We start from the raw sequence: 26,141 nt of genomic DNA on the forward strand, positions 1-26,141 counted from the left end.
ATGGATTCAGGCAACCTTTGGAATCCCCTAGTGCCTGCATTATGCAGAAAACCTCTAATTTAGAATTTTGGGATCCTCTTATTTAGAGTTACTGTAAAAGCCACTTCAACATTTGGAAAATGTACTATAACTTACAAGGGTTTATTGAGTTAATATCCTAAATTTTACTATGAAATTTGTTAAATAAACAATATGAAGCTTAGAGTCATAAACTCTAACAACCTTACACCCTAGAAATATTTCATCATGGGCCCCCAAATGAGAATGTAGAACTCTCTTTCAAAATCAAAGATTCTGACCAACTTCATTTCCCACCACGGTAATGAAATATGTTGGCTGAAATCAGAAGTTCAAAACTGTTTTTTAAGCAAAACACTCGTAAATATCTCATACAAAGCTAGCAATGGCAATTTCATTAATGATCAAAATTTATCGGCCGGCAAGAATGGTGTCAGCCCATTGATTAAAAAACGCAATGGAGACATTTTACATGTGCCTTAATTTCCAGCAAAGGAAAGAAGGAAAATTATCGGATGCTGGTTCAATCTCACCCTTGTATAAATAATATCACTTCTGTTGTTTGTCCTGCAAAGAATTTGCTGATCAAAGGCTGGCATCAAGGGCCACCAAACCATTGATAGAGGATGATAATGTCGGTCAGTCACTTGGCACCGAACTAATTCGTGGGTGCAGTAGGTGGCTGCAATACGTCAATACAGAGAGACAACATAGAACACCATTAAGATAGCCATAGTTGCGGCAGAAGATCAGCAATCATTAAGAAGCAGTTACAGACTTAGAATGCCTGGAACTCTCACAGCCTGGGCAGTTATGTAAGCTCTCGTGAATGTAGATGTCACAATCAAGGCAAAACTGTTGTTTGCATTTTGGACAAACGACAGAAAGTCCAGGCTTGTTTCCTGTGTGTCAAGAGTTCATAGACGGGATTTACGAAAACTGAGTAAGAACATATTATATATGCAATACTATTTGGAAGAAAAGAGAAAATTGAAAAGGAATTTAGAGCCTTCACTGAAGATTTTAAGCAGTGGGAGTCTGTAAGTAAACCAATCAATTTCACGTAAAGCTTAAATACCTTACCAAAAGAAGTCAATATTTTCTGTCATATATTCATGAAATATGAACACAAGCACTTAACATCGTATGTCCCAACAAAATTTTCAAATTCTTTGGTAATTGTAAACTTGTAATAACAGCTTAAAGAATACACATCGTTATCGGAAACCAACATTGTCCACATGTTCTCTATGCAGCCATGGTTCTTATTAAAAATTTGGGGTCTAGTATATAACTTCAGCAACTCTTGCTTGAAACATAGATGCATCAACATGATGACAAGAAAGCCATGGCTTTTGCGTCAAGTTATAAAGTATTCCCTATTATCATGAACATAACATCATAGTTGATAGGAATCTATTTCGACACATTGTATCAAGCATATTGCATAATAAATAGTTTATCCGCCGTCTAAAAAACTTAAGCCGCCACAGTCAGAGGGAAGAACTCTACAGGTAATATGTTACAACTTTCAATGCTCTGGGTGGTTAATAGGGATGTTTATCACAGATATGATATTTTCCTTTCATCCGTTTAGGCTGCACAATGGAAGTGGTGTTAAATTTTCAAGCTGGGATACGTAAAAAAGATTAAAAGCCAACCCCATCTCTCAAAAATACTATTGCTAATCTCTTTTACTATGGTCAGGTCCTTTTATTATAAGACAATACATATACAAACCGGTTTAAACAGAATGAAATCCGAAACAACTTCCCTTACCGATTTATGACCTTATATAAAATCTTATGAAATTACAGACCTATTTGCAATCTTTACCATCGTATCACATTTAAAGGGGTATGATATATGTATGTAGTAGACATAATATGTGGGCCATCAATATAAATTAGTACAGGCACCAGAAATGGAAATGTAGGAAGAAACTTACCCTGACTAAGAAGACTTTCTTGACAACCAAAACAAGTATTAGGAAAACTGCGGCTAGAATCATTTTGAGATGGAGAGACCTCATCAAACATCACAATAGGAAATAGATGATGGTATGACCTTGCCAAATGGGGTGAAGAAATAAGGGTCAATCCACAGATTCGACATTCAGTGGGAAGCTCACAGACACGAACTTTGCATCGTGGACAAGTGTATCCCCCTCCAGCCTTAGCCTCTTCATGACATGTGCATATTGCGACAGAACCCTCAGCTGACCGTTGTGGGAAACCCATCTTAATTAAATTAGCAGTAGCATACTCTGCTATTGCTGGAGGTGGTGGTGCATGCTCCAAGATCAACTCTTTAAAGTGGGACTGCATTAGATGTACATAAATATCCGAATGAAAACATTCATGAACTAACAAGCATTTGAAAAATGCAAACAAATTCAAAGGTAATAAAAAAAAATTCAAAGTACTTGTTCAAACTAAGGTTGAAATATAGAGGATACTACATCTACATGGGCTTTCCATCAAAACCAACAAACTAACCTCATCTAGAGCAACAGAATAAGTCCCACCAGTTTCCTGGCAGAGATGTTTACATACAAACATTTCAGCAGCAAGACCAATGACGGAGCACCTTATTTTACTTTTTTTGCATTTTTGAATGGTTTCCATGAGATCACCAGGATCACACGTACTGAGAGCCGAATATAAGATAAGAGCTTCTCGATGACCATATGATGGGATTTGATTTAGACATCCAAGAACAAGGTCTAGTGCATTTTGTAAGGAGGCATCCCCTGAGCATTCCAGTTTACCCATTAAAGCGTTGATGTGAGACTCGGGACTGCCACCAAGTTCTGTTATGCAATTAGCAATCCCATCTTTTATAGTCACCAGACCAACGTGACTAAGTGGATTCTGATCAAAGAACTCCCTGATAAATACCTCAACCTGTTTCCCAATCACAGCCATCCTACTTGGTCGGAAGTCTCTCTCTGAAGCTGCCTTCACATGATAACAGAAACCGAATTATATACATTACGAATTAAAAGGATATGCATGTAACTGTAATGTTCACCATTTTATTTCCTCTTATTTCTGTTTTATATTTCTTATTATATAGTTCTACCCGTAATTTTATTATTATCACAAATATTACATCAATTACAAGTTGAACAAGATTCTTCTTGGCCCATAACCAGTTTCTTAACAGTTCTATAGGCATACAGCATCACACAGAAACACTAGTGTGAGTGTGACACGCTTATGAACAACCCACTTAACGCCATCCAAGAAACCTAGTAAACTCATCTTTCCCAATTTTATTGACAGAGTGTACCTATCACGAGGACACATCCTCCATTCAAAATCCAATTTTCAAGTAATCAAAGTACCACTCCATGCCACAAGACTCAGAAGCATAAACAGAAGCTATAATTAAATACCTTAGACAGGTCAACGACAATGTACAGGTATCGTATAAGCCCCTTCTGAATTCGTGCAGTAGCCGCAGTGGCAGCAAGGTTACGAAGGCGCCTGCGATACTGAGCATGGTAAATGGCTGTAGTGTCAATAGGGCGAAGAAGTCCAGATTCATCCTCCTGCAAAGCCTCCCATGATCTATCTTCTGCGTAAGTTCTCTCCCAGGCTTCAAGGTCTGCATCATCATCGTCATCCTCCTCCTCTACGTCTCCATTAAGTGGCCTTTCAGCAGCATTATTCATAATTTCTAAACCAAAATAGGCACAGTTAACTAACCAATAACAGCATGAACCAAACAAAAATCCGCATTCTATACTGAAACTTCAGCACATCACAAAATTTCGGTGCAACCAAACACGCGGAAATGAATCATTGTCACAAAAAAAAAAAAAAAGGCGTAACTCGATCATTGCGTTACCTATATATTGTGAGTTTAGTCGCAATCCGCTTACGAGGAATGAACGGAATTAGAAAAATAAAACAGAAAAACAAAATTGAAGAGATGCAAAGTGAAAAGCAATTGCGAGGGGATTTAAAGGATCTAGGGAGTAGCATTGTAGGTGTTATTATTGAAGCGGGAACCTACGTACGGCATTTACAATCACCGAAAAGGAAATGAATGAATCCAAAGAGTGTAGAAATTACCTGAAATATGAATCAATGAGTTCAAATTGAGCTCAAATACCGAAGTGGAAAAAACCCCAAGTATTGAAGATTCCTCTCGCTCTCTGCAACTCTACTCTCAAAATTCTCTCACGCAAGTCACACTGCAACACGCCCAAGTCCTATTCTTTTCAGTTCCCAAACCAACAAATTGGGCCTTTTTGGGCTTTTTATTACACTTACTAAATGAGTTTTTAGGCTTCTTTGTCCCTCTTTCTACTTTTACTTTCTTTTAATTCAAATATGTTTCTAAATATTTTGAAATTTTATTTAAATTCTTCTTTTCAAAAAAAAATAAATGCATAACATTTTCGTCTCGATATTAATTGTCGTACAAATTATTTCAAAAATAAAAATTTACATTTCAAACAAAATTAATCTATTTTCCTTCCAAGACAACGGCCAAACTTCGTAATTTTAAAGAAAAACTATATCTTTTTTTCATTTTATTAATCACAATTAAATTAAAATATTAATATTTCAATAACTATAAATTACAATCGTCGTATTATAAGAACAAAATTTAACCCGTAGACCAGACCAAACTCTTTTCTTGTTTTTTGTTTATGTTTATAATTTATAAATAATTGGGAAAAAGGGAAAACTTTATGAAACCTAATAATTCAACCCAAAATGGCACACACCAAAAAGTAAAAAACAAATGAGATTTTATTTAAATTTCACAATCAAGTTCTCGTGAAAGCAAAATTTAATGTTATTTATTTCATGGCTTACATGGTATTTATAATTATAACTAATAATAATATTCTAAAACTATGCAAAATATGTGTGAAACCCATTTATTTCTCATTCTTCTCTCCACTGTCCACACACAGGAACCACACACAGGAACCACCTTCTTAATTTTCACTCCTCTCCAACCAGAAAATTGAATTTCTCGTTCTGATCCACCTCTCTTCTTGTTGCATCCAGCAACACTGAAATTGGAGCAGAACTTCTCCCTCAAATTGTTCTTCCTTCCCATTCTCGTAAGTCCACTTTAATTCTTTCTCTTTTCTCTACAAATATGAATGTTGGAACATCTCCTTCTTTAAAACCTAACGGGAGCCCTATTCTCACTTTAAGTTCATACATTGTAGCTTCTTAGGTTGTGTATTTGAGAGGTTCCTTTGCTGAAAGCATTTTTGCTTCTTGATGATTTCAAAAAGGTAAGGAAAGCTAGCCAATTTTCTTTAATTTTTGCATAGAAGTCTTTCTAATGGTTTTAAAGTTCATGATTGAGTGTTGTATGAGGGCTTGAACGGTGTGATTGAATGTATGAATGGATTGTGCAAAATCTTGTGTTGTTGCATGTTGAAACAGATTGGGAAGCTGGTATTTTCGCTCAAGCGAGTAGCTCTCGCCTGAGCGAAAACACCAGAAACTCACCCCTGAAACTGCGTGAGGTCTCGCCTAGGCGAGTTGGTTTCGCCCGAGCGAGAGACGCTCTCGTCTAAGCGAAATAGCTTAGCCTGAGCAAGAATTTGCTCAATTTTAGAGTTGCCCACTATTTGAGTCTCGCTCAGGCGAGAGTGACCCGCCTAAGTGAGGATGACCCTCTCGCCCAGGCGAGACCTTCTAGCTTGAGCGAGTTTCTCTACGGAATTGTTGATGATTCCTCTGTTTTAATTATTGGAAGCTATAATAAATGATATAATGTGATGTTTGTTTATACTATGCTTGGATTATTGCGACTGATAGTACATGTGGTAGGATTGTATGAAATCAGATCATCAGAAGGTGTGGTTGCACTAGAATTTCAAGGGAAATTTTAGAGAATAAGTTAGTGTATGTGTGAGGACATGAGGACTCCTAATTTGGTTGGTATCCTGAAACTCCAATGATCATTCACGCTCAGGTAGAGCAGAATGGTGAGGAGTAGCAGGAGGTCCTAGTTTTTGGACTTGATCAAGTCTTAGACGCGAAGGGGACTTACCCTGTGAGCGGTCGGGTGATAAGATAACCCCATGTGTCCAAACTCTGTAGAGTTTGATAATCGTCACAGGTGCAAGCCACCAAGAGCTCCAATGTTCCTTACATAATCTGGATATTGAGTCTAGAGTCATGTGTATTATACTGTGTTATGGGAGCTTGATTTATTATGACGGATGTGATAAGTTCTGATTTATACTTATTATCGAATTGTGTGATTTCTCTTAATTAAGTTAGCTTACCCTTCTTGTCTATGTTTGTTTCCTTTGTGTGTTTTTCTCTTTTTGCAATGATCGTCTATTTTGGTGTGAGCAGATACAAATACAGGCGAAGATACTCCCTTCCTCGATGGGAGTTGAACTGTAACAGTGAATATCTAGTAGTAGTTTCTATTTCATGTTCCATTTAAACTTTGAGTGTTTTTATTAACCCTTTCTAGCATCAGCTGTAAATATAGCTAGTTCGTTAGGTATTTTATATATATATATATATATATATATATATATATATATATATATATATATTCTCCTTTCCACTATCTGTTTTGGTTATTATGATTAATATTTTATTTAGTAGTAAAAAACTATTAAATGGGATGTATATTTAAATGTTATGCCAATTTTTGTATAAGGTTGTTGAAGATGGAATTTAACACAGCTAAAAAAATTTGACTCCTTTTTTGTTTGTCTTTGTCTCTTTCAATTCTCTTTTTTCTCGTTTCAATGTTTTACAATTTGGACCAGCGACCAACTGTGTCATTAATCAAACAGACAAATCAATAGTTGATATGTATAAATCAGCATAATAATGTTGTTCAAGTTCAAGTTAACATGTCATTAATTATTGTTTCATGATAAAATTAATTTGTATTATATATACATTATTTAATATAGTGTTTGCTTTAATAATAACATTTAGTTATAATTTTAATTTTATGTTTCTAATAAATACTATAAATTGAGTTATTATATATAATCGTTGAAATTAATTAAATAAATTTTTTAAATTATTAATATGGACTATCAATAAAAAATTCTAAAAATAAAAACATAATTTTATGTTACTTGGTATTATTAAATAAAGTTTTTAATTATTAGAATGGACTAAAATCGTTAATAAAGTACTTAGATCATGGATTAAGAATAACTAATAAACGATAAATTTTATAAAAGTTTATAATTAATTATTATATTAAATGAATTTTTGTATTAATAATTATTAATGTAATTTTATTTTATTTAGAGGACAAAAATGTCTACTAATATTATACAATTGGAATTAATAATTTATTTGACATATAATAATCAAATAATAAAATATATTTGTAATGTTCATAAGTGTTATAAAGTTTTAATTGATAATATTTTTTGATGCACATAGCATAAAAAGTTTTAGATGTTTAAAACTTTATTATTTGATAGTTGATATAATGGGTTGCTTAAATTTTTTTTATTTTCGTTTGTCTAGTTTGTGGTAATTTAAGTTTTTACATTTAATAATATTTTAATTTTTAACAACATTAAAATAAAATAAAAAATAGTTAAAAAGAAATAGGAACGTACAAACAATAGTGTTAAAATTATTGCACTATTTTTTTTACATCAAATAAATTATTAATTGCAGTTGTATAACATTTATGTTATCAATATTTGTGTTCCTCTAAATAAAATAAAATTATATTAATAATTATTGGAGTTAAAATTCATCATTGAGAATCAATTACATTACAGCTTCATAACATTTGTGATTTTATATAATTTTAAGTAATTAAATTAATTATTCCAGATTTCATCATAAAATTAAAAATCATTAGTTATATCTTAATATGTGCTTTTAGGACACTGAAAAACACTGGTTAGCATTTCCTTAAAACAAATTCTCAAAATAAAACATATATTTTGTGTTACCTGATATTATTATTATTACGTTAGTTAATAAATTATTTGTTATACATTTTAATTTCAAACTCCTAAACCTCCCCGTTACAAAATGAAATAAATATTGAGTATAATTGAATCCTTAAATAATTAATAATTGTTTTGTTAAGACTCGGTAATTTAGTTTCATAAAGTTTAGGTATACTCAAAATTCTACTTATGTGTATTTTAATCGGGGTGGAACATTATTGTGACAGGAACCATGGCTCCAATGGCAGACCATTGAAGGGATAGGAGAGTCGTGACACTCTAATTTTTTGGAAATTCTTTTATATATATATATATATATATATATATATATATATATATATATATATATATATATATATATATATATATATATATATATATATATATATATATATATATATATATTATGTAAATTGATTTGGTTTTAAATTTTTTAAATTATAGCAGGAAATTTGATTTGTTTAAAATTTTTAAATAATTAAAGTATATATTAGAAATCGATGAAAACTAAATTAGGTATCACTTTATTTATTTTATAAAATACAACAATGTTAATAACTAATAAAGTATACAATTAAAATTAATAAAAAGTAAATAAATTTATTAAAATATTTTTTATTTTCTTTCTCATAACCACTTTAGATTTTTATTTGTTTTATTTTGTTTAGGAAGAAAAAAAAAAGTTGAATATAATCATTATTTTGTGCTCTCATTTTTTTTATGCTTTCTTATATTATTGAAGAAAAAAAGGTAATTCTTTTTTTCTCAATTGATAGTGAAATATTAGTTTAATAAGTAATATTAATTTTTATCTTATGAACATTTAGCATATTCATTTTTATAAATATAGAAGAAAAAGTAATGCACCAAGGTTTTTTCATAACGGATTTTTAATTGTGACTTAATTATCATATATTTTTCTTTTATTAATTACGTATCGCAATTTTTTATTAGATTATGATAAATTATATTTTAGTCTTTCTTTTTTAAACATGGGTATATTGATGAAGAAATAAAATAAAAGATTAATTATTTAGAAATGATAAAAGAGAAGCTACCGTGGGGAAGAAAATAGAAAAAATCAATCTTTGACAAAAACAAAAGTTAACTACATCTATTTGATTGATTCTTTAATTCCTCTAGTCTTATTTTAACTTTTATTGTTTCTACGGTCATAACAAAGAGATGATTTTCTACAATAAAATTTATCAAAACAAGATTGCGAAATAATACAGATGATGAATTTCTTGCTGGCGATATGATTATTTGCATTGAAGAAAAAAAAATAACTGAAAATTTTAATATTGATTTCAATTATTAATGAATTCAAGAATTTGATGGAAAAATGGCAATCCATAATTAAATATATAATTTCCCACAAATATCGACTAAGATACATGGTTCCCCCAAAATTTTTGGAATTTATTTTTATATGTATTTATATATCTTTTTAAAATTATATTTATATATTATTATATTATTTATATTAAGTTTATATTATAGAAAATTATAATAAAAAATAAAATAAAAATAAAATAAAAAATTTAATGGAGACATTAGTTTATAGAATAGATGTTATCATGAAAGTGTGTGAGGAGGAAGAAATACAATGAGATAGATTGGAAACAGAGGGTGTGGCACACATAGATTGAGATTGAAGTATAAATTATGATAAAGAGTAAAAAAATTTATTCTTTTTATAAAGAGGAAAGTTTGTGATAAGATAAAAAAAGATGTATCTATTTACATTAACTAAACTTAAGAAATTTCATGAGAACCTATAATTCAAGACAATAAAAATAAATCTATAACATTCCTAAAGTTACATATAATGAATTTAAAAATTCATTAGAACACGATTCAAAAAAACGTCCTTAAATTTGACAATACCTATCAAATCAAATTAATGAAGTATGAATAACTTACCTAAAATAATATTCTTAGTTTGATATAATGATATAATAATAAATGATGATCATATTTTTTTTGGATTCTACTATTATGTTTTTTTTAAATAGAGAAAGAAGAGAGAAAAAAAAAATTAACTAAAAAAAATTATATATAAAAAATATAATTTAACATCCTTAAATTCTTTTTTCCAAGATTCATCACTAAATACAACCTTAATCAAACAAAGGTTTCAGCACCTTAAAACCACTGCATCAAATTTTATCATTTATTTATTTTTATTCTTACATGAGCTAGCTTGGTCTTCATCTTCCATTAACTTGCCAGTATTTCCCATACACTATACCTGATATATAAAGAAAAATGTCAGTAGCAATCGGATGGGATCACCATCCACATCCGAACTTGAAATATTTTAAATTAGTATGATTTCAAAATTTGTTACAATATATTTCAATATTTTTTGACATTATAAATCTTAATTAAAAAAATGTTACTTATCTTTTGTATGGTGTAATATTAAAAATTCTAACGTATTTTTTAGAATGGCTATAAAAATGTAAATTATCTATTTTTATTTTTATTTATTAGTAAGACAGTGATTCTATAAATAAATTTTTAAAAACATAAAATAAACATAAATCAATTGATATATCTATAAATTTAAATAGAAATATTATATATATTTATATTTGACATGTTTTATGTTATATATAATTTTATACAAAACAAACAATTTTGATAATATAATAAATTTTGATAAATATAAATATCATATATGTTTGGCAAAGTTTGAATTAGATAAGGTAAAAGTTTTAACATTTATAACACGTTACAAGATATTTAGATATGTAAATAGTTAAAGACATCCGAGAAACAGTTCTAAAGTAAGCAATGTAGTAAATGTTGTCGCTTTAACTTTAACTTTAGGACATATTTTTTTAATAATGACCACTTAGTGTTGGAGGATTTTTGTTTTGTTCACAAATTTGTTTCATACATTATTTCAAGTTGTACGTTGGATAAAGTAGGTTTTCAAGTTATTTTTAATAATAATATATTCACGTGGGTTTGGTTCCTTCTCACATTTTCGTTTCATGGAAATATAGGCATCGTTGACTTTTGAAAACTAGGTCTCATAATTACTATTAAAAAAATTCGGTCGTTGACAAGGGAATTCATCTTCTCATTAAGGTTATATTAGTTACTGATAGTTATATTAAGATTAAAACATATATCTATAATCTATAACTATATATAAGGAGGATTCCCTCTTTTGTGTCCACATTTCATAATTCCAATTTTACCTTTTACAATTTAATTATTTATTAAATTTTTAAAAATTAACGGTTAATTTTACAAGTTTTTATAAAACTATTTATTTATCTCCTTTTTCTTTTTTCTCATATTATTCATCAACAATTATTTTTTTCATATTTTCTCCATACATTTCACTTTAATTTTTATAAATATACTTTTATTTTGTTCATTAACTTAATAACATTACAATATCATCAATTATAAATATAATTCGAAAAATGCGTACACGCAGGCGCGATAGCGCCTGTGTTTACACTAGTAATATATAAAGGAGATTATCTTTTTGTGTCCACTTTTCAAAATACCGATTTTATCCTTTAAATATAATAATTTATTAAATTTTTAAAAATTGACCGTTACTTTTATAAACTTTTTATAAAATCAGATGTCTTTCTTCTTCTCTTCTTCTCTAATTATCAATGATTATTCTTTTATTTGTTTTGATATATTTCACTTTATTTTTAATAAATATAGTTTTAATATATATATTAACTTAATAACATTATAATATTATCACCTACTAATATAATATCATCCATATTTAAAAAATACATTCCCACACGCGCGGTAGTTATCTTAATTTTAATTGCTAGATTAACGCTAATGACTAGTGAGTTAGTTAATCATAGAAGTTCATTTCAAGCAACAACACAGTTTTAACCGTCACTTTGTCTTTATTATTAATCTGTTCTGATTTGCAAAAAAAGTCAATCAACCCCTTTTTTGCAGACAAAGAAACGAATAATAATAATAATAATCCAAGCTAAAACATGGAAGCTACGCAAAACTAAGAATCGCGTATGGGCCCAATTATTGCTATTAATTGGGCCTCTCCATTGGGTTCCAGGTCCACGCTAAGAGTTTATGTGCAACAAGACAAACAAGAAAAGATAGAATAATGCTAAATAATAGAAAAGTGAAATAGGAATCAAAGTGGAGTATGTGTGCTGCAAAACTACAAAATTAAAGTATTGAATTTTAATTATTTACCATGTACTTTTGAAATATAACTTATTTGTTAACTTCATGCAAATAATTTTTTTTCATCCACCGTTATTAGTGGAAAGTTGAATCTACAATTTTTTTCACCATTCTTTCTAAATCTTTGAAACAAATCTTATAACTTTCAAATATTAGTGAATAATATATTCACAATTTCTGTCATTTATCTTCCAACTGTACCACTAAGCCACCCTATAACTTCTTCCATAAAAATAAATTAATTAAGAGTTAAATATATTTTTAGTCCTTAAATTTAAATATAAAATTATAATTCATTCATATCTTAAATTTTAATATATTTTGATTGTCAAATATAAAAAATAATTAATATAGTCATTTTAATTTAATAACATTGAATAATATTTAAGTTAGAAAATATCAAACTATATAAATAACTTAAACGTCAAACTAAAACATTGTTTAACACCTTAAAATAATTTCACCATTATATTAAAAGAATTATATGTATTAATTTTTAAAATTTATGGACTAAAAAAAGTATATAAACTAAAAAAACATATTTAAACTAATAAAGTTGTGCAAAGCATAATCTTTTCCATAGGAAAGTGTGAGAGAATCCAGCCACTGATCTGTGACATGTGTTGGTGTTTAGACATTGTGAGAATAAAAGAAGAGTGGGAAATGCAATGGTATGATCTTGAATGATCAAAAACTCCCAAATGATGTCCCTTTCTTCTCTTTCCCTCCATTCCTAGTCAGTGGTCAGAGCAATTCCAATATGTTTTTGGTACAACATGAAAACTCCTTGTGGTGGGTCACCTACTACCTATACAATCATGAAGATAAAGTGGGCCAAACCTACCAAAAAATCACTTCTCATTCAAATCCTCTTATGGCTATTCATTTCACCACCAAAACCTAATCAAACTAAATTTCTAGCTTCAACTTTCAACATAATACACTCCTTAAACTACATCACCCAAATAAATACCTTTGCAATTACAATATGCTTTATTTAAGTAACACTCCAGGCATTACATTACATCCTCCAAAAGAAACACCACCTTGAAGAAAACCACCAAAACTTCCTCTTACAAAAAAAGGGTCTATAACTTTTCATACCCTTTGCTTAGAGAAACACAAAGCATAATAGGGTATCGATTAGTTAATAATTAACCATGATAGGTACCCAAATTAATAACATTCCCCGATGCATTCACTTCTCACTCACCACTCCACTTTGTCTTCCTCCCAACAACTTCAAATGGAAAAGTGTGACATCCTATTAATTACACCTTTTTGCTTCCCAACTTATATATATTCTTATAACCAGCTTAACGTGTGTCGTGATTAACGCGCAGAGCCATTGGATTCTTCAAAATAATTGTGGGTTTTAACAAACATTTGACCAGATTTCGAAACAAATTTTCATTTCGTCACTATTCAAAGCGAGTGTGTGGGGTGCTTATTTTATTCCGCTACTCACATTTCTTCAAATCAGCTTTATTTTCTTACATCACAGTGAGAGAGAAAGAAAGGGTAGTGATGTGATGACAAATGAGAGTGGGAATCAAAGAATAAGAATTTCTTTAATTTGATTTTGGAAAAGAAAAAAAAAAGTCCACTGCAAGATAAAGGGTAATTGTTGTGCATCTGGGCATCTTCATTATAAGTAATGGGCAAGAAAGTGTTTATATTTATATGGTTGAGAGAATATTTTTGATTTTCAGTGTATTTGTGACTAACCCAAAATAATAGAGTGTTATGAGTGAAGGGGTGTATAATAGAGAAGAGACTTTGTATTGAATGTGATGTGGGTAATGTAATGTGTGAAACAAATTAAGAAAGTTGGTCAAACTCTGATTGAGAAGAGGAAAGAGAAACACATCATAAAAAAAGCTTTGCTTTTCCACTCCCTTTCTTACATAACGACCCAATATCAAAAACTTCGTCTGCAATGCAATGATGACTCTCTTAATTCATCTATCATCATACAGGCAAAATAGTACTAGGAATCAGTAACCTAACATATTAGTAGTATTCAGTGTTTTTGTTTTAAATATTTTCTTAATCAGTATCTTAAGATACTCATTAGTGAGATATTATCACATGAGTTAATTAACTTCACATGTTTAGTCATTTCTTCTTTTCGTAATAATAAGCATACACAGTTCTATGAATTAGGTGTGTCAAAAACGGAAATCTTCTGATTCGGTTCTCTGCTTCTTTAAGTATTGGTTGGGGCTGATTGACTTCTATGATGAAGTAGGTCGCGGATTTTGTATTCCTCCATTATTTTTCAAATGTATGTAGAAATTTAAGAGGGGTATTTTTAATTAATTAATTAATAGTTGTAGTTAGAGAAATTAACAAAGTTAATAATTAATAATTTTAAATATTTATTATTTAAAACATTGTGTGGTGGTATCTTTAAACAATGTAACACACAAAAAAAAATTAAATTGTAGTTTTATTTTAATTTTAATACTGTACAGATATGGCAACTTTTTTGTAGAAGGATTGTTCTATCCTTTCCTATCTCACTAATGACTTAATGAGTTGATAAGTTAGATAAAGTAGAAAAATAAATTAGAAATATAAAATGTCAACATACTTGCGAAATTGATAACGAGTCTGGCGACTTGAATTATTCGTTTTACTGCCTACAATTTATTCAAGAAGTGAAATAAATGGGCTTTATTTTTTATGCTATAAAATAGAAAGAAGAAGAATATTATTAACCATCTCCCTCCTTCTTATCTCAAAAATTAATTTAGTAAGACGGTTTCACATATATGATTCCTCCCTTCTCTTTTTTAGTAGTTGATTTTTTGTAATAGAAATTGTTTATTTTTTCATTTATTATTTTTTAATTTCAAGATAATATAATTTATTTTCAATTGAACCCTTAAGTTAGTTAACGTGAAGAGAGGAAAAATAGTCATGATAACAAAAAGATAAAATATAAAAACACACAAATAAAAATATAATAGACAATTCAGTTAAAATTATACTAAAAATAAAAAGATAAATAATTTTTAGAATTTTGATGAAGAAATTGTACCGTATGATCTATTGACATTCATAGCCAAACCCTCGGTCAGGCGGTCCAAAAATAAGCGGCCGAAGGCAGCTCGCTATAGGCGGATAATCCCGTAGGTTGTTGATGTGGTAATTTCTCCGGAGTGATTTTAGGAAGCCCACGACTCGAGTGGTCATAGCCGCTCATTCTAGTGAAACTTTGTTATCATAATTATGAGGGCTTCGATAGCACGCACGACCCTTTGGTCGAGCGGCTACATCATAACTAAATCTGTAAATTAAAGTAATACAAGTCAGTAATCAAGTTTAAAAAGCAATTGGACCATGATTAAGAAAACCCTAATCACAGGCCATGTCAAACACTGTAATTAGGAACCCAAGGTAAATTGGTAAGAACTTTTACTTCACATTTATTACAACATTAATTGCATTTACCCGAAAGTACTTGAACTGACTTAAGCATCAAAGACTTAAAATGTAGAAAGTGTAACGAAGGAAGAGTAAAAACAAAATTGAGTGTTTTTAGATAAATGTTAGGTCCTTTTATCCGAAACAAAAACCTTCCACAACTGTTATAAAGAAACAGAGAAAATAATACTGATGTCCATAAAAACTTTTATTATTTCTATATTTTCGTTAAAGGATTCAAATGTTATTTATTGTAAATAATATAAAGCTTTTAACCTTATCCAAAGTAGAGCATGTAAGTTATTAAATTGGTATACATACATTGCTGATTTTGGAGGTTTGATTGGATTCATTGCTTACCTCATTGGCTATTGACAGCATTTATTCTTATCCATTGAATAGAGTTCAATAAGTGAAAAACAAATCTGATAATTAATGGAGATTAATTAGTACTTACCTCTCTCATTATTTTTCCTAATTAATTAATTAACAAAAGGTATAAAAAAAGGTGGCAGTTAGGTAAAGAGGTGATTGCGTAATAGTTATTTTGGGTGACAAGAATGTTGATTTGGTACATAGAAGCTTCTATTTATCTATTGAGTATTGAGGTAACTTAACGAATGCACTATCCCTTGTATGATAACATAAAGCAACTATATTATTAATCTTAGTATCCTATAACAATAAAAGAAAAATATGTAGAGCAATAATTGTACCTTGATTTTTTAAATGAACAGAAAAAAAAGGAGTAAAAAGGTTTGTGTTGTGGGCATGGAATATATACTATTCTCTCTGGGTAGCTTTTATGAAGATAAATGGAGTTGTTTTATGCTTTTTCCAAGGCAGGAAATGACGAACTCAGAATTTAAATGTCATAAAAGCTTTGGGCCATTCACACACTCTTCCCACTAAACATAAACATGCATTTGATGCTTGATAGTTGATAGATACCAAAAAGTTCCCTACACATAATATAAGAAGTTATTACAAGTAATGTTCAAGACTATGCTATATATATGTGTATTAAATGTTTCTCTTTGCATATGCATAAATGTGATCACGTGTTTGGTTTGTTGGATGTGCTAAATAGAGTTATTTGTTGTATATGCATGTCTTTGATTGATGATAGTAAAGTTGATTAATTAGGGTTAAAGCACTAACAATAGTGGTAGGAAGGAAAAAGTGATGTTCAAAGACAAGGTTTGTTTCAAGTTTTTTATATATGCTTGCAATTATTTTCCTTTTATTTTCCTTTCTCTAGTTAGTCAACCCCCATCCTTCTTAAATCTCAAGTCTTTATGAGGAAACTAAAAAAGTAGCTTCACCAACTTTGGAGCAAGATCTATTTAAAATCAAATGCACCCAACAACAAAGCTACATGTGACACTTGCATTTTGGGACCATGCTGCCCTCTCCTCAGTTCAATCAAAGTATGTTATTTCTAGTCATGGTTTACATTAAAGCAGGAGAATTTTAAGATATTTTTTAAGCTTTTAAGTAAAAAAATTCTTCACCTTTATCTTGGTGTAGTTTTTAATTGTGCATTAGAAATTACAAAGAAAAAGAAAGCTTGATACAAATCTCGCTTTTATCATGAATCTTAACTTTTATTTGGTTTCATCTTTAAATTTTAATGCCTTTGGACTTTCAAATTAAATTGTTGTTGTTAATCTAGTTTCATTGCTTTCCTCCATTCTTTTTAAATTGCCTCAAATTAAATTATTTTTAGTTTGTCCTTAAATATAATTTCGTGTTACACTTGTTTCAAATCTTTTCAGCTTGTCCAAAATTAAACTCTACCTTCGTCAACAACTCATGCATGCTCTTTTTTTATTGCCTTTGTTAATTGTTCGTGCTTGCTCTGTGTGGAATTTTTCTATTATGACCAAACTCTATTCTATATTCACTAACCAAACTTGTGCTTCTAGCTTCATTCACAGAACTCTGTGCTTGTTCTAGTAGGACTGCTACCCATATATACACTTAAAGAATGATGATGCAACAACACATCGGGTCAAAGAAATTAAAGATAGCTTCAACTTACAGTCAGTTGATAATGTTATTAATTGTTTAATTGCATTCAATTATATGGTGATAGTTTAGGATAATGTTAGTAATGTAGATTTTAGATACAATTAACAGAAAATGATCATGAGGTTAAAAGACTTTTATTTATAAATTTCTTATTTCCCCTATTAACGACCGAAATATCGATTGTTAAATTGGTCTCCAATATTTCAAGGTGACAAAATTCAAAATGACAAATTAACAATTGTAATTTCGTTGATTGCGGTGGTTGTTTAGCTACCATTTTTAAAATTAATGACTAATTGTTTTACTTCCATAGTTTTCGTCACTATTTATTTTCGGTGACTAAGGGTATTAGTCACCAATTTTACCTATTTAACCACTAATTTTGTTGGTGGGTAAATTGTTTTTTTTTTTTAATGTCTCAAATCATTAACAAGTATACATAATACCAATTATTTGTACTTTTTATGATAACTCAATTAGTTGAATTGAGACTACTTTTATCATATTTTTTTGTTTGTTTTAAATCATAGTTCAAATATATAAAAATGACAACGCAAAAAATTATAATTATAAAAAATCACAATCTCAATCATTTTTGTTGTGAGTCTAACGTGAAACGGAGCAAAATAAACGGTAACAATGTACATTATTACTTCTAATTATCTAATCATATTTTTAATAAGAAAGATGGAGTAATTGACCAACTAGCATGACATATAAGAAAATGCATTATGTAAAAGTGGAGTAAGTGTTAATCTTACCTATTATTTTTGTTTGGCTTTGTATGCTTACATTCAAGGTGATCTCAACTATAAGTATTATATCTTTGATTGAGAACAATGTCCATATATAGCATAAAGAAGGTGTGGTTTCAAATCTTGAAAAAAAGTGGTCCATGGTCTATTATTTTGAACCCTTTTTCATTTTGTCTATTTTATCAGTGTCATTTTCGTTAGGATTATATTAACCACCTAAATAAGTCAAGTAGTGAATGATTTGGAATGATTAAAAATACTTATAAAGAAAAGAAGAAAAAGAGAATACTCAATCAATACCAACTAAGGAGAATAATTTTTTTTTGTGTTGAATCTAATCTAACTAACTCACCTGCCTCAAAAAAAAAATTAAATTTTCATCAACTCCATCTAATTTATTGTAAACCAATATAATTTTGACTATTTTAAATGTTGAAGAATAAACTTATTCCAGTTCATCTGTTGAATAAAACTTGTATATTCAATCATCCAAGTCAAACTTGTCTAAATTTAAGCAATTCAATGTTTATTTATTTTATTCAAAATATGCATTGCATAGTTGTGGCCAACTGGGGTCTAAAGTCAAAGAGGGTTTGAGATTCATTTTTCTCTAAAGTTTATATTTAAAAAAAAATGGGATCTTTCAGTTCTTAATTACTCTCAAGATGCTTATAAGATAGGCCAAAAGACATTTCTTTCAGAAGTGATTATTAGAAAAAAGTGAAAGAAATGAAATGTGGAATTACTTCATTATTGGAAAAGCACATGCAATGAGAGTATTGCAAACAAGGGTTCACCTAAATATAGGGTATTTGGTTAGCAATTGTTTGGACAAACTGTAGGTGCACAGTTTCTGAAAATGCATATAATGATGGAGATGTTACTTCTGCAATAATACAAAACTGTACTTAAATACAGGTCCTCATACTTCTGAAATAAAAAAAGAAAACATTTTCTGTTTCAATGCTCATTCTACATATAAACTGATTTTAAGAATAGAGAATTCTCTACTTTAAAAAAATATATTATATTTAAAATGTTTGATATGAATAGTAAAAATATTTTCGTACATTTTTTAACTTTTATCTTTTAAAATTATGTATCCAATTTAACAATTAACAACAATTAAAATTTGATATTAAATAATTACACTGTCATGAGAAGTGCAGAAACTATAGTATATTGGTTGTCTTACTCTACAACTATTATTGTCGCTTGTTCTCTGGCACTGAGGTTCCTTCCCTCCATGGAACATTCCATTTTTGTTGCTGCTCATTACATTTTCATATTTAATCTGAGTGATGCTACAAAAATAAAATAAAAAAAAGTAGCAGAAAGTGTTCAATCTGTCTCTGACACAAAAGAATGCCACGAAAACAAATCACCAAATTGGCATAGTTTCAGCTTTAATTTGCCCTTAACTTGAACCATTCTTCTCAGATCTCAAGTCACTTATTGGCAACAAAGAGCGACCCACCATGGAAAAACTAAAGATATAAAAATCCAAGGCAGAAAAAGACAATTTTTCAGAGCCTAACAAAAGAAGGTCAAACTTCAAAGGCTAAATACATAAACACACACAGTTTCAGCCCCTTAACTCCTTCATTGCTACATTCTCCACCTCATATGAAATGGATACATCCTAGTTTTTTTTTGGGATCAATAAGGACAGCCTGGAAGGATCCAAAACCAACCCCACTCACCATTATTATTATCAGCAAGAAACCAACACAACACTACCCTCTCCAATAAAGTGTATTTCTGTACACAAAACTCTTCACCCTCTTAACCAAGGCAGCACCAATACCAGCAGCAGCAGAACAAAATTAAATATAAAATTAAAAAAATAAAGAGCCTTACAAAAAGCAAAAAAGAGGAAGAGGATTGATTTCTTTCTTTCCTTTTTCTTTTTCCTTGTAGACTCTGCTAAGCATCTTTGCCTCTTCACTTTTCTCTTCTTTTATCTCCCTTCCTTCTTCTTCATTCCTCTTGGAATTTCCTCTTTTCTCAACCAGATTACCTTGTTTTTAGTTCTATTCCTTACATGCCATTATATATTGCTATCCCTTCTCTCCCATAAATTGCTTCTTCTTTAGGTGAATTCTTGCAGGTTTTCATTTTCTTACTCACAAAAGCTTGCTTCCTTTTTTCTTAATTTTCTCAATATTTTACCCTCCCAAATTCAAACCCTCCTCTCTCAATTAGAAAACTACATGCCCTGATCTCCTTTCAGGGTCCCATTGTTCACCCCGCAAGAGGCCAGAAAACAAAATCCAGTTTTGGAACTTCCCCTGATCTAAAAATCTGAACTTTCTGGTAATTCTGTCTGGTGTTTTGAATTCTGCTTCTGGGTTTTTGTTTCCATGGGGCTGTGTCATGGAAAACCCGTTGAAACCTCACGAAGTGAAGGTGGGCACCACGTTTTCCCCGGCGAGAAAGAGGTGGTGGTGGCTGCGAGTCCCAAAACCTCCACGAAAGGTTCAAAGTTTCCGTTTTACAGCCCAAGCCCGTTGCCGAGCCTGTTCAAGAACTCGCCGGCGAACTCTAGTGTGAGTTCGACTCCTCTGCGGCTCTTCAAGCGGCCCTTTCCGCCTCCGTCGCCGGCGAAGCACATTCGGGCCTTACTGGCCCGCCGCCACGGCTCCGTCAAGCCCAATGAAGCCTCCATCCCAGAAGGGAGTGAGTGTGAGGTTGGGCTCGACAAGAGCTTCGGCTTCTCCAACCACTTCCACACTCACTATGAGCTCGGGCCCGAAGTGGGCCGTGGCCACTTTGGCTACACTTGCTCTGCCAAGGGAAGAAAGGGCGCCTTCAAGGGTCATGATGTTGCTGTCAAAGTCATTCCAAAGTCCAAGGTTGATTTTTACAAGTTTTTGTTTGAGTTTCTTCCTTTTAAATTGGGTGTTGTGTTGGTTACAGGTGACTCATGAATGGTCTTTGCGTGATCTTGCGAAACCTTGCTTTGAGTTGTGGAAGTACCAAGAGATGTAACTTTTAGGTGTTTGGTCACTTGATCGTAAAATCCCAGGTTTCGAATTGTGATCACATTTTTGTCTGCGATCCTTGCTATCATTGATATTGTAAGAAATCGTGGACAAATTCAACTAATGTGGCCATAATCTCTGCTATAGAGACTCTAAAATCCTAGATGGTGTGACTAAAATTGCGATCACCCACAATTTTTTGAAATCTTGGTGGTATTACTTCACTGATGACTGATTTTCTTGTTATTGGAAGAATGCGTGTTGTACGAAAGTTCGTGGGTATGCTTGTTCTGTGATTTTATTACTTCTGGGAGAATACATGTTAATCTGGGGAATCCATGTTTAGATTTATTTGGTATAATTCAGAAACCTTGTATATATGATCGTGATATTGCAGTGGATTCTAGCTGCCAGTAGGCATCTATCTCTGTTTTTCATGGATTTGTTTATATTCCAGTCTTATGTGATGATTCGGATCTGTGTTCTTTGTTGTTGGTTATGAAAATCAGTAATTGGGTCTTTGTTCTTATGAGAGTGGGGATGTTTGGCAGATGACAACAGCAATTGCTATAGAGGATGTAAGGAGAGAAGTAAAGATATTGCGAGCTTTGACTGGGCACAAGAATCTGGTGCAATTCTATGATGCCTATGAAGACAACGATAATGTTTATATAGTTATGGAGTAAGTTCATATTGAAGTTTTCTTTTTTCTTGTATGAACCATCTTCAAAATCTTTGATGCTACTGCTAAATTAGGGATATAATCCCGAGTAGGCAGAACTTCCATATATGCATTAGTTCTTTAATATATCTTTGATATACTTCCTTATAGTTATGTTTGTAATGCTAATTGATTGGAAATGTTGTATTTGTTGGGAATTGAAAGTTGTTGATTAATTCCATTCACCAGTATCTCATGTCTACTGTCATATGCTATTCAGGTTATGCAAAGGAGGTGAACTGCTTGATAAGATTCTTTCCAGGTAACATATTTCTCCAACTTTCATTTTTCTGTGCGGAAAAAATGAATTAAACCCAAGATAGGCATTCCGGTTTTGTTCTTTTGCTGCTGCCATTCTGACTAACAAATTAATACTGATCTATATAGGGGTGGAAAGTACTCAGAAGAAGATGCAAGAACTGTTATGATTCAGATATTAAGTGTGGTAGCTTTCTGTCATCTGCAGGGTGTTGTTCATCGTGATCTCAAGCCAGAGGTAACTAGCTCATAAAGCTAACCAATTTTTATCTGGGAAAATTAATCAGGATAGGTTTTACCTTTCGGTTCTATTAGATTACAGAACGACGTTGTTACACTGATATAAATTTTACTTGCTTCAAGATGCACGGTTTATTCTAGTTTAATAGTGACCTTGTCTACCCTCTGATATAGTTCCTTACCCCAAATGATTCTTTCATTTGGGCATTTTATACTGTTTTCCTCATTTTCAAGAAAGCTGATTTTCTGCTGCAGAATTTTCTCTATATTTCTGAGGAAAATTCCACTCTGAAGGTCATTGATTTTGGACTCTCTGACTATGTGAAGCCAGGTCTGGCCTATTGCATCTGTCTATTTTCTCTGGTTTTTTACCGAAAACAAAACAATCAGGGTTAACGATCAGAAGTTTTTTGCAGATGAAAGGTTGAATGATATTGTTGGAAGTGCATATTATGTAGCTCCTGAAGTTTTGCATAGATCTTATGGGACAGAAGCAGATATGTGGAGCATTGGTGTAATTGCTTACATTCTTCTATGTGGAAGCCGACCCTTTTGGGCAAGGACAGAATCTGGCATATTCCGGGCTGTCCTGAAGGCAGATCCAAGTTTTGATGAAGCTCCTTGGCCATCTTTATCAGCTGATGCAGTAGATTTTGTAAAGAGACTGTTGAACAAAGATTATCGGAAAAGGCTAACTGCAGCTCAGGCTCTCAGTATGTGCTCCATTTCCCATAGGTTGTGTGTGGCATTAACTTCTGCATTTTATAATCCCATGAATTCTTGCTCATAGCTTGATTTTATGCACAGGTCATCCATGGCTGACGAGTCATTGTGATGATGTGAAGATACCTTTTGATATGATAATCCACAAGCTTGTTAAAGCTTATATATGCTCATCTTCTTTACGCAAATCAGCATTAGGGGTATGTGATATTGCCTAGTCATTTGTTATTGCTTATGTTTTGCCCCTTCCATGTTATATCTGAATAGAGTTTGGATATTTCTTGTTCACAATGATGCATGGTTTTGGTTTCGGTTATGGAAGTATATTGGATACGACACAACACAACACAATGTGTAAATAAAAGATTTTACGTTTGATACAAATGCAGTAATACAATATGGGGTATTATATGAACATGTTACCAATTTTGAAGTGTCTGTTCATAGCTTTTTAATCTATTATTAGATTTTTTGATCCACATCTGGTAATCACTAACCACCACCTTCCTTATTTTCATATTCTCTTATTCTTCTATCTATCATAACTGCAGCTTGCAGAGTTTCTGTAACTGGTGTAGTTGTGTAACCAATATTCAGCTTTTAAAATTAATCATGCAAATATGGGTCAGTAGTTAATATAGAAATTAAATTCAAATATTGGTGGCCGAAAATGAATTCACCTGCAAATATGATATAATGGCAACAATAGAATGGACCCAAAGAAAATAGAAACTTTTTAATTGCTAATTTTTTAGATAAATATGGAAGCGAGAGAATCTTAAGTGGTATAATCTTATCTATTCTGATTGATCTGTTAATATGAAATAATAGCTTGCATTTGCAGATTATGTTATTTACTGACAAATTGAGCACAAGTAGGAGAATTTTGTGTACTTGCTTATCATTATGTGTAATGAACCCTTGAAATGTCTTGGTACAACCTCGGTAATTCTTGTTGAATACGTATGTTTTGATCGGTTTTGTCATTTTGGCAGGCTCTTGCAAAGACATTAACATTAGTGCAGCTAGCATATCTGAGAGAACAGTTCAACATGTTAGGGCCAAACAAAAGTGGGTTAATCTCCATGCAGAACTTCAAGACGGTCAGTGGCACACGTCAAAAGTTGTTGTGTAGTTTTTTCTTCAAATAACTTTGGAGCCACTAACACATTTGCATGAACAGGGTATTTTGAGGAGTGTCACCGATGCCTCAAAGGATTCAAGGGTCTTAGATTATGTGAACATGGTAAGTTTATGAGGGAATGTTTTTCATATCTGTTACTCACATGACATAGTTGTTTTCCCTTGAAAATTGAACTGTTACTATTTATGTTTGCAGGTTAGTTCAATCCAATATCGCAAATTAGATTTTGAGGAATTTTGTGCTGCTGCTATAAGTGTCCATCAGCTAGAGGGCATGGAGAGCTGGGAGCAACATGCAAGGCGTGCCTATGAGTTGTTTGAAAAGGAAGGAAATAGACCAATTATGATTGAAGAGCTTGCCTCGGTACTCCTCTTGTTCCAATACCTTTTTTTTTCTAATATTAACAAACACTACATTTCAAATTTTGATTTTCATGTATGTAGAGAATCAGAACCAATGAACTGCAATAAACCACTCAGAAAAAGGCCCAACAATCACCATTTTTTAACGTGCACATATTCAAAGTTTAATGTGTCTAGGGGTGGATACCCTTTCATCTGTGCATTTCACATACAATGTCACTTTAAGAGAGCATTTTACGGTTCTCTTTACCTAAAACCAGATTCTTGATGACCAACATGTTGTTTCTACTGAGTCCAGATTCTTTATCGGAGTTTTTGGCGCTGTCATCTGTCAAACATTAACATCAAACTAAGTGTCAATCAGTGTATTTTGAAGATAAAATCGAGAAAAATTTAGAAAAATTTAACAGATAATCCAAATTCTCAATACCACATTATATCGTAAGCTTATGCAATTTGATTTGTTTCAGGAACTTGGTCTTAGCCCTTCAGTACCAATTCATGTGGTACTGCAAGATTGGATAAGACACTCAGATGGGAAGCTTAGCTTCTTGGGGTTTGTGAGACTCCTGCATGGCGTTTCTTCTCGCACATTTCAGAAGGCTTGAGAGAGAGAGAAGAGACATGATTGGTACTATTTTTTTGTGACCCTTATTGATGATACTCCAACAGCAGCAGAGTTTCTTGATCTTGGTTGCACACATGGCTTCAGCAAAGGCAAAAGCTTTAGCTAGAAGAAGGGTGGTGATCTGCAACATCTCCCTCTGTGAAGTTCCCTCCTTATGCGTTCTTGAAACACAACACTTTGCTTCAGATTGATTGGTGGTGCTGGAGTTAAGGCTTGTACAGATGAAAGTAGAGCACAGGTTGTACTTAGAAAGTAGTGGAACTTCCATAAAAGTGAGTTGTGTTTTGGGGTTTATCTATCTCTGTTACCCATCACACTTGTCAATAAACTATTTCTACTTATCTCAACTGCTTTTTCTTTTTACATCTCTTTTTCTTCTCATAATAGGAAAACTACATACATTATTATTCAAGTTGATTGAAAAATGGTAACTTTTTATGGATCTTTCGTTCTATTTAATGGTTTTTTTAGATTTTGATAAATTTTATCTGATATTCAACTATCTATTAAAAGAATTTGTCAGATGGTGTGATTTTAACATTCCTTTTAAATAGGTCATACTCGATATAAGAGAGCTAAGTGTTTTGGAAAATTTGCTTACTTAAAAAATAATCGGATTTTTAAAATTAATACTCTTAGTCTTTATTTTTTAGAAATATTCAAACTTTATTTTCTAATTTTTGTCTTCTATATG

General features: G+C 31.4%; 2 protein-coding genes across 3 annotated transcripts; one reads left to right on the top strand and one right to left on the bottom strand.

The window, feature by feature from the left end:
* Window positions 1-259: 259 nt before the first annotated feature.
* On the bottom strand, window positions 260-4,259 carry GTF2H2 (general transcription factor II H2). 2 transcript variants are annotated; one of them, XM_028049105.2, is made up of 5 exons: window positions 4,101-4,259; window positions 3,419-3,702; window positions 2,517-2,978; window positions 1,967-2,339; window positions 260-920 (listed from the first exon to the last, which is right to left on the bottom strand). In XM_028049105.2, exons 2-5 carry the CDS (start codon window positions 3,695-3,697, stop codon window positions 778-780), a joined length of 1,257 nt encoding a protein of 418 aa, XP_027904906.1. In that variant the 5' UTR covers window positions 3,698-3,702; window positions 4,101-4,259; the 3' UTR covers window positions 260-777. The 2 variants fall into 2 exon arrangements, with proteins under 2 accessions (XP_027904906.1, XP_027904913.1); XM_028049112.2 differs by lacking the exon at window positions 4,101-4,259 and adding an exon at window positions 3,874-4,017.
* A 15,901-nt stretch (window positions 4,260-20,160) lies between these two features.
* Window positions 20,161-25,889, top strand: LOC114183168 (CDPK-related kinase 7-like). Its single transcript, XM_028070088.2, has 11 exons — window positions 20,161-21,242; window positions 21,923-22,053; window positions 22,313-22,354; window positions 22,480-22,588; window positions 22,846-22,921; window positions 23,007-23,303; window positions 23,398-23,513; window positions 24,309-24,416; window positions 24,497-24,559; window positions 24,653-24,820; window positions 25,290-25,889. The coding sequence occupies exons 1-11, from the start codon at window positions 20,751-20,753 to the stop codon at window positions 25,425-25,427; spliced, it is 1,740 nt and encodes a 579-aa protein (XP_027925889.1). The 5' UTR covers window positions 20,161-20,750; the 3' UTR covers window positions 25,428-25,889.
* The last annotated feature ends 252 nt before the right edge of the window (window positions 25,890-26,141 follow it).

This window comes from Vigna unguiculata, chromosome 1 (assembly GCF_037176805.1).
Source record: "Vigna unguiculata cultivar grain cowpea cultivar isolate G323 ecotype 2 chromosome 1, ASM3717680v1, whole genome shotgun sequence".
NCBI classification, from domain to species: domain Eukaryota; kingdom Viridiplantae; phylum Streptophyta; class Magnoliopsida; order Fabales; family Fabaceae; genus Vigna; species Vigna unguiculata.

Excerpts from the sequence above, each read along its gene's own strand:
- GTF2H2 (XM_028049105.2), bottom strand. The coding sequence starts at position 3,697 with ATGAATAATGCTGCTGAAAGGCCACTTAATGGAGACGTAGAGGAGGAG. Across the intron at positions 2,979-3,418 it reads TTGTCGTTGACCTGTCTAAG|GCAGCTTCAGAGAGAGACTT; the intron begins GTATTTAATTAT and ends TATCATGTGAAG. Across the intron at positions 2,340-2,516 it reads ATTCTGTTGCTCTAGATGAG|TCCCACTTTAAAGAGTTGAT; the intron begins GTTAGTTTGTTG and ends CATCTAATGCAG.
- LOC114183168 (XM_028070088.2), top strand. The coding sequence starts at position 20,751 with ATGGGGCTGTGTCATGGAAAACCCGTTGAAACCTCACGAAGTGAAGGT. Across the intron at positions 21,243-21,922 it reads AAGTCATTCCAAAGTCCAAG|ATGACAACAGCAATTGCTAT; the intron begins GTTGATTTTTAC and ends GATGTTTGGCAG. Across the intron at positions 22,355-22,479 it reads CTTGATAAGATTCTTTCCAG|GGGTGGAAAGTACTCAGAAG; the intron begins GTAACATATTTC and ends TGATCTATATAG.